At 47.3% G+C, this 13,191-nt stretch overlaps 1 protein-coding gene across 1 annotated transcript in view; it reads right to left on the bottom strand.

Moving 5' to 3' along the window:
• UPF1 (UPF1 RNA helicase and ATPase) overlaps positions 1-12,288 on the bottom strand; it is a 42,586-nt gene extending 30,298 nt beyond the window's left edge. Inside the window, 3 exon segments of the mRNA XM_033082172.2 lie at positions 1,777-1,866; positions 4,059-4,201; positions 11,969-12,288. Of these exon segments, the coding sequence (XP_032938063.1) occupies positions 1,777-1,866; positions 4,059-4,201; positions 11,969-12,193 (458 nt within the window). The 5' untranslated portion in view covers positions 12,194-12,288.
• Between the last annotated feature and the right edge of the window lie 903 nt (positions 12,289-13,191).

Below are 13,191 nucleotides of genomic sequence, written 5' to 3'. Positions count from 1 at the left end.
GAGCAAAAGCCTCAGAATTTGGTATAAAAAAATTTCAAAACCAAACTGCAGTGAGAGCTCAAAAGCAGCTCTAGACAGAATAAAAATGGATAAGAATATTTTTCAGACAGAACAGATAGATGTGGAAATTATACATCAATTTTTGTATTGAGAAACAGAATTGTAAAAGGTTTAGAAGAAACCTTCAGGCTTGTGTTTTTGGCTCATTGAGGAATTTGTAAATAAAAATCTGTGTATCTGCTTTAATTTAAGTTTAAGTAAATAACAATATGTTTTAAGTGCCTTAAAGAGCAAAAGCCTCAGAACTTGGTATAAAAAAATTTCAAAACCAAACTGCAGTGAGAGCTCAAAACACAGCTCTGGACATTAGTGTAGGAAAAAAAGCTTCAAAAAGCAGCTTCAGTGAGAGCTCAAAAGCAGCTCTAGACAGAATAAAAATGGATAAGAATATTTTTCAGATAGAACAGATAGATGTGGAAATTATACATCAATTTTTGTATTAGAGAAGCAGAATTGTAAAAGGTTTAGGAGAAACCTTCAGGTTTGTGTTTTTGGCTCATTGGGGAATTTGTAAATAAAAATCTGTGTATCTGTTTTAATTTAAGTAAATAAGTTTAAGTAAGTAACAATATGTTTTAAGTGCCTTAAAGAGCAAAAGCCTCAGAACTTGGTATAAAAAAATTTCAAAACCAAACTGCAGTGAGAGCTCAAAACACAGCTCTGGACATCAGTGTGGGAAACAAGCTTCAAAAAGCAGTTTCAGTGAGAGCTCAAAAGCAGCTCTAGACAGAATAAAAATGGGTAAGAATATTTTTCAGATAGAACAGATAGATGTGGAAATTATAAATGAATTTTTGTATATTCCAAAAGGTTTAGAAGAAACCTTCAGGTTTGTGGTTTTTGGCTCATTGGGGAATTTGTAAATAAAAATCTGTGTATTGAGAGCTCTCTTCCTTCACCATGATCTTTGAGGAGGAGGAAAAGGAAGAGGAGGAGAAAAAGAAAGAAAAGGAAGAGGAGGAGGAAAAGGAGAAGGAGGAAAAGGAAGAGGAAAAGGAGGAGGAAGAAGGGGAGGAGGAGGAAAAGGAGAAGGAGGAAAAGGAAGAGGAAAAGGAGGAGGAAGAGAAGGAAAAGGATAAGGAAAAAGGAGGAATAAAAGGAGGAAAAGAAGGAGGAGGAAGAAGAGGAGGAGAAAGAGGAGGAGTAAAAGGAGGAGGAAAAGGAGAAGTAAAAGGAGGAGGGGGAGGAGGAAAAGGAGGAAAAAGAGGAAGAAAAGGAGGAGGAGGAAAAGGAGGAGGAAAAGGAGGAGGAAAAGGAGGAGGAGGAAAAGGAGGAGGAAAAGGAGGAATAAAAGGAGGAATAAAAGGAGGAATAAAAGGAGGAATAAAAGGAGGAATAAAAGGAGGAATAAAAGGAGGAAAAGGAGGAGGAAAAGGAGGAAAAAGAGGAGGAGAAGAAGGAGGAAAAGGAGGAGAACAAGAGAAGCCAGAGCAGGGAGCTTGTGCCCCTGCCCAGGACTCTGCCCCAGGCTGCAGCTTCCCCTTCCAGGACCTTGCACCAGGAGCTGCTCCAATCCAGACTCTGCTCCAAGCTCTCAGCACTTTGGACTCTTTTTGAGACTGATGTGCCTTCACAATAAACAACTTCACAGCAGCCAACAACTGCTCTGCTCTTCTGAGGAGCAAAACCATGCAGGGAGCAGCTCCATGCTGAGTGTGAAAGGAGAGGAAATGGGTACAAAAGTGGCGTTTTTATTGAAATCATCCCAGCCTTTACCTGCCAGAGGTGTTGCCACGGCCGTTGCAGAACCATTTCTTGCTGGTGTTGCAGTAAACAACACAGGCAGGGTCGTGGATGCCACAGTAACTGCAATTGCAGAGGGAAAGCAGGACATGAGTGGTTATTGTCTGAGGAAAATCCAAACAGAGCTCTAACTCCATTCACAGAAATAAGGGGAAGTGGAAATTGGGAACAACAGTGCTGGGAGAAGCACCAAAGGAGAAAAATTTCTGTAGGGAGAAGCACCAAAGGAGCCAAATTTCTGTTGTGTGGCACAAATATTTTAGGAGTTGCCATCACTGGCATGGCTGAGCCTGGGATTTATTCCCCAAGCAGGCCAGAAGTGAATGTGGCAGCTCCAAATCTGTACAAAAACTCCAAGAGCAGCACAGGGAGTTGCTTTGAGGAAAATCCAAACACAAGCTCTAACTCCATTTACAGAAATAAGGGGAAGTGGAAACTGGGAGAATCACCAAAGCAGCCAAATTTCTGCAGTGAGGCACAAATATTTTAGGAGTTGCCATCCCTGGTGTGGCTGAACCTGGGATTTACTCCCCAAGCAGCTCCAAATCTGTACAAAAACTCCAAGAGCAGCACAGGGAGTTGCCTTGAGGTTATTTCTTCAAGGAAAATCCAAACAAAGCTCTAACTCCATTTACAGAAATAAAGGGAAGTGGAAATTGGGGAACAACAGTGCTGGGAGAAGCACCAAAGGAGCCAAATTTCTGTTGTGAAGCACAAATAATTTAGAAGCTGCCATCACTGGTGTGGCTGAGCCTGGGATTTATTCCCCAAGCAGGCCAGCAGTGAAGGTGCCACCTCCAAATCTGTATAAAAACTCTGAGAGCAGCACAGGGAGTTGTTGTGAGGTTATTGCTTCAAGGAAAGTCCAAACACAAGCTCTAACTCCATTTACAGAAATAAGGGGAAGTGGAAATTGGGAACAACAGTGCTGGGAGAAGCACCAAAGGAGAAAAATTTCTGTAGTGAGGCACAAATATTTTAGGAGTTGTCATCACTGGTGTGGCTGAACCTGGGATTTATTCCCCAAGCAGGCCAGCAGTGAAGGTGGCAGCTCCAAATCTGTATAGAAATCCCAAGAGCAGCACAGGGAGTTGCTTTGAGGAAAATCCAAACAAAGCTCTAACTCCATTTACAGAAATAAAGGGAAATGGAAACTGGGGAACAACAGTGCTGAGAGAAGCACCAAAGGAGAAAAATTTCTGTTTGGAGGCACAAATATTTTAGGAGTTGCCATCACTGGTGTGGCTGAACCTGGGATTTACTCCCCAAGCAGCTCCAAATCTGTACAGAAACTCTGAGAGCAGCACAGGGAGTTGCTGTGAGGAAAATCCAAACAAAGCTCTAACTCCATTTACAGAAATAAGGGGAAGTGGAAATTGGGAGAATCACCAAAGGAGCCAAATTTCTGTTGTGAAGCACAAATATTTTAGGAGTTGCCATCACTGGCGTGGCTGAACCTGGGATTTATTCCCCAAGCAGGGCAGCAGTGAAGATGCCACCTCCAAATCTGTACAGAAACTCTGAGAGCAGCACAGGGAGTTGCTTTGAGGAAAATCCAAACAAAGCTCTAACTCCATTTACAGAAATAAGGGGAAGTGGAAATTGGGGAACAACAGTGCTGGGAGAAGCACCAAAGGAACCAAATCTCTGTAGGGAGAAGCACCAAAGGAGCCAAATTTCTGTTGTGAAGCACAATAATTTAGAAGCTGCCATCACTGGTGTGGCTGAGCCTGGGATTTATTCCCCAAGCAGGCCAGAAGTGAAGGTGGCAGCTCCAAATCTGCATAAAAACTCTGAGAGCAGCACAGGGAGTTGTTGTGAGGTTATTGTCTGAGGAAAATCCAAACAAAGCTCTAACTCCATTTACAGAAATAAAGGGAAGTGGAAACTGGGAGAATCACCAAAGGAGCCAAATTTCTGTTGTGTGGCACAAATATTTTAGGAGTTGCCATCACTGGTGTGGCTGAACCTGGGATTTACTCCCCAAGCAGCTCCAAATCTGTATAAAAACTCCAAGAGCAGCACAGGGAGCTGCTCTGAGGAAAATCCAAACAAAGCTCTAACTCCATTTACAGAAATAAGGGGAAGTGGAAACTGGGAGAATCACCAAAGGAGCCAAATTTCTGCAGGGAGGCACAAATATTTTAGGAGGCTGAGCCTGGGATTTATTCCCCAAGCAGCTCCAAATCTGTATAAAAACTCCAAAAGCAGCACAGGGAGTTGCTCTGAGCTCCTCCTTCCCCCTGAGCTCTGACCTGCAGGCGTGCACAGGCAGATCCTTGGTGTAGTAAGTGTCCTCCTCATCCTCCTCAAAGTTCAGCTCTGCCAGCAGCTGGCTGGTCTTGGCCACGTTCTCATCCACAGCTCCATTCTGCAGGATCCCATCAGGGCCATTCACCTGCAGTTGGGGGTGCAGAGCCAGAAATCAACACCAAAATCAACCCCAAAATCCTGCCCAGAAAGCTGGAACACAACCAGGATTCTCTCCAGGATTATTCCAGCTCCAATTGATAAACTGCAATCAGGTTCCCAGGAGATTGTTTTGCTGCAGATTGGATTTTTCCATTCCACCCCACAATCAATATTTGCTCCATCACCTCCTGTTTCACAGGATTATTTTGACTCCAACTGATAAGCAGCAAAACAAGGAGATTGTTTTGCTGCACTTACATTTTTTTTCCACTGCCTTACATAACAAAATTCCATTTCAACAATTCCACCAGCTGTTTTCTCACCCTTCCTTTTTTTTTTTTTTTTTTATTCCAGGGATCTACCTGGAAACAGGGATTTTACTGCACAGGGTTTTCCTGGATCCACCACGGAATTCTGCAACATTTGGTGCTGGCTCAGCAACTTTCCCACCCCCAGCCTCTCTCCTGACAAAAATAATTCAATTTTTGGGCACTTTCACCACAGCAGGTGTTGCTCCTTGGTGTCCTGGTTTAATTTGTCCAACCTTGAAGGGCTTGAGCACCTCAATATTGAGTTGGAAAAAAAACCCCAAAATTTGGTTTATTCTCTGCCTTTTTTAGCCAATATTCCACCAAAAACTCAACTAGGATAAGTTAATTTGGAGTGGAAAATGGGGAAAGGGGGTACCAAAGTGTCTGGAATATTCCCAGCACATCTGAGGGGATTAACATCTCCCAATGTTTGTGAAGTTAAGATTTATTTATCAATTTTAACCAAATAGGACAAAAATCACTCAAGGCCTTTGTCTATGAATACAATATTTTAACAAATTGGATTTAATGCAATTTATCTGGGAGGTGCAACTTAATTGTGGCAGAATTAACAACACAAAACCTTTAGTGAAAGGAATTTTAAAATAAATCCAAAGTTGCCCTCTTCAAGCTGTAATGAAACAAGCTGAGTTTATTTCTCATTAAAAATTGAACAGCCAAGTGCAAGAGTTAAACTCCAACCCTGAGCCAGCAGGAGCTGCCCTCAAAGCTCCATTTCCAGCTCTGCAAATGAAATGGGGAGCATTTAAATGAAATAAATGAAATAAATAAATGGGCTGACTTTTTATTGGTGTTATCTGTGAGCTCTGCCTTGAACAGAAACAATCAGGAGATGAATGGGCAAAAGGGAAATGTGAAAAAGGAATTCACTCAAGGAGCAGCAGCACAACCCCAGCAGGGGGAGGAGGGCAAATCCCATCCTCTGCACAGATAAAATCAATAAACATCCATTTCCAATTGATAAAATCATTTTATAAAAGATAAATTAGAGCTGACTGTGGCACAGCCTGGAGTTTATCTCAATTCCTTACAGGCACTTCTATCCCATAGTGAATTATTTAAGATTTAAATACATTTTTAGGTGCTCATAAAAAATTTGCTTCCTGTTTTGTTTTTTTTTTTTTTATTATTTTAAAGTAGCAAAGTTTGGGTTTGTTTGGGGGTTTCTGAAGGCAGAAAAGTCAGAAATGTCAATGCTGTGCTGTCCCAGCCAGTTGATAAATAAATACCCACCTGAAATATCCATTTCCAATTGATAAAACCATCTTATAAAAGATAAATTAGAGCTGATTGTGGCACAGGTGGAATTCCAGAGCCTGGAGTTTATCTCAACTCCTTACAGGAATTCCCAGGCCCTTCTATCCCACAGTGCTTTATTTAAGATTTAAATACATTTTTGGGTGCTCATAAAAAATTGCCTTCCTGTATTTTTTTAAATTTATTTTTAAAGCAGCAAAGTTTGAGTTTGTTTGGGGATTTCTGAAGGCAGAAAAGTCAGAAATGTCAATGCTGTGCTGTCCCAACCAGCTGATAAATAAATACCCACCTCAAACATCCATTTCCAATTGATAAAACCATTTACAAAAGACTGTGGAATTCCAGAGCCTGGAGTTTACCTGAACTCCTTACAGGCACTTCTATCACACTTCATTTTGAGATTTAAATACATTTTTAGGTGCTCATAAAAAATTGGCTTCCTGGTTTTTTTTGTTTATTTTTACAGCAGCAAAGTTTGGGTTTGGTTGGGGGTTTCTGAAGGCAGAAAAGTCAGAAATGTCAATGCTGTGCTGCCCCAGCCAGCTGATAAATAAATACCCACCTCAAACATCCATTTCCAATTGATAAAACCATTTTATAAAAGATAAATTAGAGCTGATTGTGGCACAGGTGGAATTCCAGAGCCTAGAGCTTACCTGAATTCCTTACAGGCCCTTCTATCACACAGTGCATTACTTTAAGATTTAAATACATTTTTGGGTGCTCATAAAAAATTGCCTTCCTGGCTTTTTTTGTTTATTTTTACAGCAGCAAAGTTTGGGTTTGGTTTGGGGTTTCTGGGTTTTTGGGGGGTTTCTGAAGGCAGAAAGGAAGCAGGGGCAGGGCTCTGGGGCTGGTCCAGCCAGCTGATAAATAAATACCCACCTCAAATATCCATTTCCAATTGATAAAACCATTTTATAAAAGATAAATTAGAGCTGATTGTGGCACAGTCTGGAGTTTACCTGAATTCCTCAGAGGCATTCCCAGGCCCTTCTATCCCACAGTGCTTTATTTTGAGATATAAATACATTTTTAGGTGCTCATAAAAATTGTCTTCCTGGTTTTTTTTCTGGTTTATTTTTAAAGTAGCAAAGTTTGGGTTTGTTTGGGGGTTTCTGGGTTTGGTTGGGGGTTTCTGGGTTTATTTGGGGATTTCTGGGTTTCTCTGGGGGTTTCTGAAGCACAAGGGAAGCAGGGCCAGGGCTCTGGGGCTGGCCCAGCCCTCGGGGAGGCAGCACTGATGTCACCTGAGCTGTGAAATGCTGCCCCAGCCCTTGGCAGCTCCCCATGAGGAAGTGATTGTTCCAAACCCTCCTGTGATGTCAGCCTGAGTGCTCTGGATTAAAAAGCTGGCACGGGCAGCTCTGGTGGCAGGGGGGCCACGGCTCTGTTTGAAAAGTGTTGGCTGTGAATTCTGGCACGGCCAGTTTGGCAGCTCTGGGCTGAGGTGCCACAAAAACTACTCCCAAAAAACTCCTGGGGCACTGCTGGGCTCTGAAATATTCACTGGGGACTGAGCTGAAGGGTGGAAATCAGTGGGGACAGGGAAGGTGTGGCTGCTCCAGCCCTGGAAGTGCCCAGGGACAGCCTGGATGGGGTTTGGGACAGGGGGAGGTCCCAGCCCTGGGATGGGATTTGGGATTGGGATTTAAGGTCCTTCCAACCCAAAGCACTCAGGAATTCTCTGATTCCATGGACAGGGTGACAGGATGGTGTTAACCAGGATTCCAGGAGAGCTGGGGAGGGGTTTGGGATAAAGGATGGAATTGCAGGACACAGGGAATGGCTCCCACTGCCACTGGGGCTGGGATTTGGGAATTGGGAATTGTTCCCTGGGAGGAAAGAGAAGCTCCAGGAAAACCTTGGAGCCACCTCCAGAGCCTGAAGGGGCTCCAGGAGAGCTGGGGAGGGATTTGGGATAAAGGATGGAGGGACAGGACTGGGAAAGGGGAATCTGGGGAAGGAATTCCTGGCTGGGATGGATTCCCTGGATCCCTGAAGTGCCCAAGGCCAGGCTGGACAGGGTTTGGAGCACCCTGGAATAGTGGAAAGTGCCTCTCCCTCTGGGATATTTAAGATTTAAGGTTTTCCAACCCAAATCATCCTGGGATTCTGCGACTCTGCTGCCTGTGAGGCCCCAGCTCAGGGCTCCCAGAACATTCCCAGGCAGGCCAGAAGCAGGGCCCCAGGAGTTTTTTGGGGAGCATTTCAAGCTGCAACAAGAACCTGAATTGCACTGCAGCAGGGGTTTGTGCTGGTTCTTCCTGCACTGAGGTTCCAGCCCCATCCTGCTGCATTTCACAATGCCCCCAGCCCAGGGAGCTGCCCCCAAACTCCAAATTTTGGGGCTGAATGGCAGAGGGACCTGCTGCTGGCTTTTTCTGCCCTATCCTGCTGCATTTCACAACACCCCCAGCTCAGGAACTGCCCCTAAACTCCAAATTTTGGGGTTGGATGGCAGAGGGAGCTGCTGCTGGTTTTTCCTGCTGCATTTCACAACACCCCCAGCTCAGTGAATTTCCCCCAAACTCCAAATTTTGGGGCTGGATGGCAGAGGCAGCTGTTGCTGCTTTTTCCTGTCCCATCCTGCTGCACTTCACAACACCCCCAGCTCAGGGAATTGTCCCCAAACTCCCCAAATTTTGGGGCTGAATGGCAGAGACAGTTGCTGCTGGTTTTTCCTGTCCCATCCTGCTGCATTTCACAACACCCCCAGCTCAAGAATTGTCCCCAAACTCCAAATTTTTGTGGCTGGATGGCAGAGGGAGCTGCTGCTGCTGCTGCTGGTTTTTCCTGCCCCATTTCACAACACCCCCAGTTCAAGAATTTCCCCCAAACTCCCCAAATTTTGGGCTGGAAGGCAGAGGGAGCTGCTGCTGGTTTTTCCTGCTGCATTTCACAACGCTCCCAGCTCAGGAATTGCCCCTAAACCCCAAATTCTTGGGCTGGATGGCAGCTGCTGCTGCTGCTGGTTTTTCCTGCCCCATTTCACAACACCCCCAGTTCAAGAATTTCCCCCAAACTCCCCAATTTTTGGGCTGGATGGCAGAGGCAGCTGTTGCTGGTTTTTCCTGCCCCATCCTGCTGCACTTCACAACACCCCCAGCTCAGTGAATTTCCCCCAAACTCCCCAATTTTTGGGCTAGATAGCAGAGGGAGCTGCTGCTGGTTTTTCCTGCCGCATTTCACAACACCCCCAGTTCAAGAATTGTCCCCAAACTCCCAAATTTTTGGGCTGAATGGCAGAGGCAGCTGCTGCTGGTTTTTCCTGCTCCATCCTGCTGCATTTCACAGCACCCCCAGCTCAGGGAACTGCCCCCAAACCCCAAATTTTGGGTTGGATGGCAGAGGAAGCCATCTGGTTGCTGGCTTTCCTACCCCATCCTGCTGCATCTCACAACACCCCCAGCTCAGGAATTGTCCCCAAACTCCCCAAATTTCACATTTCACAGCACCCCAGCTCAAGAATTTTCCCCAAACTCCCCAATTTTTGGGCTGGATGGCAGAGGGAGCTGCTGCTGTTGCTGGTTTTTCCTGCACTGAGGTTCCAGCTCCATCCTGCTTCATTTCACAGCACCCCAGCTCAGGAATTGTCCCCAAACTCCCCAAATTTTGGGCTGGAAGGCAGAGGGAGCTGCTGCTGCTGCTGGTTTTTCCTGCAGGGCTGTGTGGGATCCCAGCTGGGTGAGCTGCTTTCCCTTTCCCAAGGAGGAAGTCGGGGAAAGCCTCGCCCCTGGGAGGGAGCGGCGCTTCCAGATGGGACCTGAGCAACAAGGACTCGTCTGGGCCGCACAAAACAGCCTTTGTTAGGCTGGAAATTAAACCCAGCCTCCCTAGGCTGGGCCTAAGAGCTGAGTTAACCCACAGCAGCAGCACAGTCCTACCCAGAGCAGGGAAAAAAATGAGAATTGCAGAGAATTCCGAGATGGTTTGGGGTGGGAAGGGATCTTAAAACACATCCAGGTTTGTTTTTTTTTAACCCTTCCCACGATCCCAGGGTGTTCCCTGGACACTTCCAGGGATCCAGGGGCAGCCACAGCTGCTCTGAGCAGTTTAAACTCCTCTTAGAATGCTTCAGAAAATCGATTCTGGTGTTTGTTTAGTTCTAGGAAACAATGGAAATGGAATTTTCTGTGGAAAAACCAGCAGGGAATTTGTTTGTGCTCTCCTCCTGCTTCTGTCAATTGACCACTAATCAATTGTAAACTATTAATTAAAAGTTCTTTTAGATTAAATCCATCAAATTGTCCTAAAAAATGAGGTGCCCTGCATTGTTCAACTCATTTTTTTAAAAAGACCCCAGAAAGAGCAGAGCAGAAGTTTCTAACTCCAATATTCCTCAGCTCCAAATAAAATTATGTCTTTAATTAGCTTTAATTATAATCACAGGGCTGATCTTTCATTAAGCAAAACCTGATCAGTTTGAGAAGTTATTATTTGAGATGCCAAAAGGAACAACAAAACTTCAATTATCTGGTGAGGGCAGCAAAACTTTTGCCCAGAACTTTTTTTTTAAAAAAAAACCACCAAATTTCTGATTTTATCAGCCCTGAGAGGGACAGGTCTGAGCAGATCCTGGGTTTTGTTTTATTTCACTCAGGAGGAAACGGTTCCTGCTCCACCTCTGTCCCTCCTCCCCCAAAAATGACATTTCTAACGTCAAAACGAGCACCAGGATCACCACAAAAGTTTGCAGAAACTGAAAACCATTCTGATTTAAAAAAAAAATCAATATAAAATCCTTTCCTTTTAGCCAGGAGACAAAACCAGTACCTGAAGCTGCTCTCCACAGCTTTTATTGCTTTTTTTTAACTTTGACTTCAAAGGTTTTTCAAACATGTTTAGACAAAAAAAAGGGTAATTAATAATCCTCTTGTCTGGACTTTCAGCTTATGAGGCTGATTTTGGGGTGGTTTTTCTTCTCCTTGGCCACAAATTCTCTGCTGGGAGCTCTGGAGTGATCACAGCCCATTAAAGGTTTAAAATTAAATGTGATTAAAATCCTCTCTTTCATGTACAGTCTGAGTGCACACAGACGTTTTACTACTGGTAGAAAATAATTCTGATTTCTCAATGCCCACATTGGATAAATTCTACCTGAAACAAAACAGAAAATAACCCAACAGCTCTGAGCTCTCACACTCAGCGACCTGAGCACATCCCTGCTGTCACTGAGCACTTTGAGAAATAAAAAATAATTCAATTTGTGCGGATAAACCCCAGGACAGGATAAATCCTCTCTCCTGCACACCTGTGGAGCTGGATGTGCTCCTGCTCCCTCTTGCTGGGCTCACAGGAAGGTTTGGAAAATAAAAGGACAAAAAACAAATCCAGAATGTTTGGTTTGGGGGTAAAAAACTCACCTAAAACTCTCAACTCCTCTTTAAACTCATCCCTTAATGCACAAGCATTTAATGGTTAATAAGGGATTTCAGGAGTCTGGGAGGAAATGGAATATTCCACGATCTTTAAACTGGAAAAAGTGTGGATTTTTTAAAAATACAGGAGAGTTCTTGGGTGTTTTTGTTGTTTACTACGGGCACACGGAGATTGTTATCTTCACTCGCAGCACTTCTTGGGAGCTGTAATCCTAATTCCAGCCCTGCCTACGAGTTGGGAATTGCCTCATAAATAGAGTTTCACAGTCTTTTAGGTACCAGCCATCAACTGGAATAATAATAAAAAAAATCCTCAAAAGTTAAACTCGGTTTTAAGGCACGAGGAACGAGAGCTCAGAACTTGTCTCTGCCACACAACCCTCAAACAAACCAGCCCGACAACCGCGCAAGCAAAAAAAAATGGGGAATGAAATTTTTAAAATTAATATTCACAGCAACAACGAGAAGAAATAAAAGCGTAGCAACAGGAAGTAAAAAAGCCGAACTTTCGATAAGCAACCACCACCCAAACCCCGAGTTTGTTTTAAGGAGAAACAACCTGAAATGACTCCTACACTCGGCGGTTTTTTGGGTTTTTTTTTTCTATAAAACAACTATCGCCACTCGGCCGGCCGGCCCTAAGTTTGCTCGCTGCAATAATTCCGCCTCCCGAGGCTCCTCCACACGCGGCTCCCGCCTCGGGAGGGCCCCGAAAACCCCAAACCCCGCCCGTCCCTTCCGGACCCCCCCGTCCCCTTCCCCGCCGCCTCACCAACCCCTCACCTGCGCTTCCAGCGGGCCCGGAGCTCCCTGCCCCGCTCCGGGGGGACCCTGGCCCTGCGCCGGCCCCGCCTGGCCTGGCCCGGGCGGGGTTTGGGTCTGGCTGGGGAGGGTGAAGTCGGTGAACTCGAACTCGGAGCCCTGCGTGTCGGCGCCGAGCAGCTCGGCCTCCTCGGTGTCCAGGAAGGTGAGGGTCTGCGAGCTGGGGCCGTACGCCTCCACGCTCATGGCGGCGGCGTTTGGTCCGACACCCCCCACCCCACCCCGCACACACACGCACACGGACCAGGCCCGGGCCTCCCCCTCAGCGAGCGCCGGGCGGCCGCGCTACGCGAGCGGCGGGATCCGCCGCGCGCACCAGGCCGCGCGCCCCCCCCACACACAAAAACGAACCCTCCGCCGCCGCCGCCGCGCTCGGGCCGGCTCGCCGGGCGGCGCCGGAGCCAACGGGCGGGACGAGGGAGAGGAGCGGGGCCGCGTCCGAGTGTCCGGCCGGGTCCGAGTGTCCGTGCGGCCGCGGCCGCCGCGCGCCAGGCCCGTGAGCGGTGACGCGGAGCGCGCGCGGGGGACGCGCCGACGGCAGCGCGCGCGCGCGGGAGGGGACGGCGGGCGGGGGTGACGCACACGCAGCACGCACGGCGGGCACGGCCGCCAGGGGGCGCGCTAGCCCGCCCGGTAGCGCTGGGGAGGGAGAGGCGGGGCTTGGCGCTGAGTGATGGGTGCCTCAGCCAATAGGAGCTTGAGATGAGGGGAAAGGTGGAGGGGTGCGCGCCCGCCCGGGGTTGCACGCGTGGGAAGGGGCGGGGTTTGGGTGTGAGTGATGGGTGTGGCGGCCAATGGGAGCTTGAGATGAGGGGGAAGGAGGAGGGGTGCGCGCCGCACCCGGTGGTCGCACGCGTGGGAAGGGGCGGGGTTTGAATGTGAGTGATGGGTGTGGCGGCCAATGGGCCATCGAGATAAGGGGTGAGAGCGGGTGGGGCGTGTCCCACGCACACGGACAGGGGCGGTTTGATTCTGAGTGACAGGCGTGGCAGCCAATGAGGGCGAGAGGGGCGCGCCCCACCCACCAGTGCACACGTTGATGGGCTGAGTGACAGCCATTCCTGATATTAAATGGTGGGCGGGGGCTGGCTCTGAGTGACGGCTGTGGCAGCCAGTGGGACAGCGGGAGGAGCAGCGGGGCTGAGTGGCGGAGAGGTCACCGAGATGGATGTGGTGGCTCTGGA

Source organism: Catharus ustulatus, chromosome 29, assembly GCF_009819885.2.
Source record: "Catharus ustulatus isolate bCatUst1 chromosome 29, bCatUst1.pri.v2, whole genome shotgun sequence".
In the NCBI taxonomy this organism is placed as follows: Eukaryota; Metazoa; Chordata; class Aves; order Passeriformes; family Turdidae; genus Catharus; species Catharus ustulatus.
This window is presented reverse-complemented; position numbering and strand designations above follow the sequence as displayed.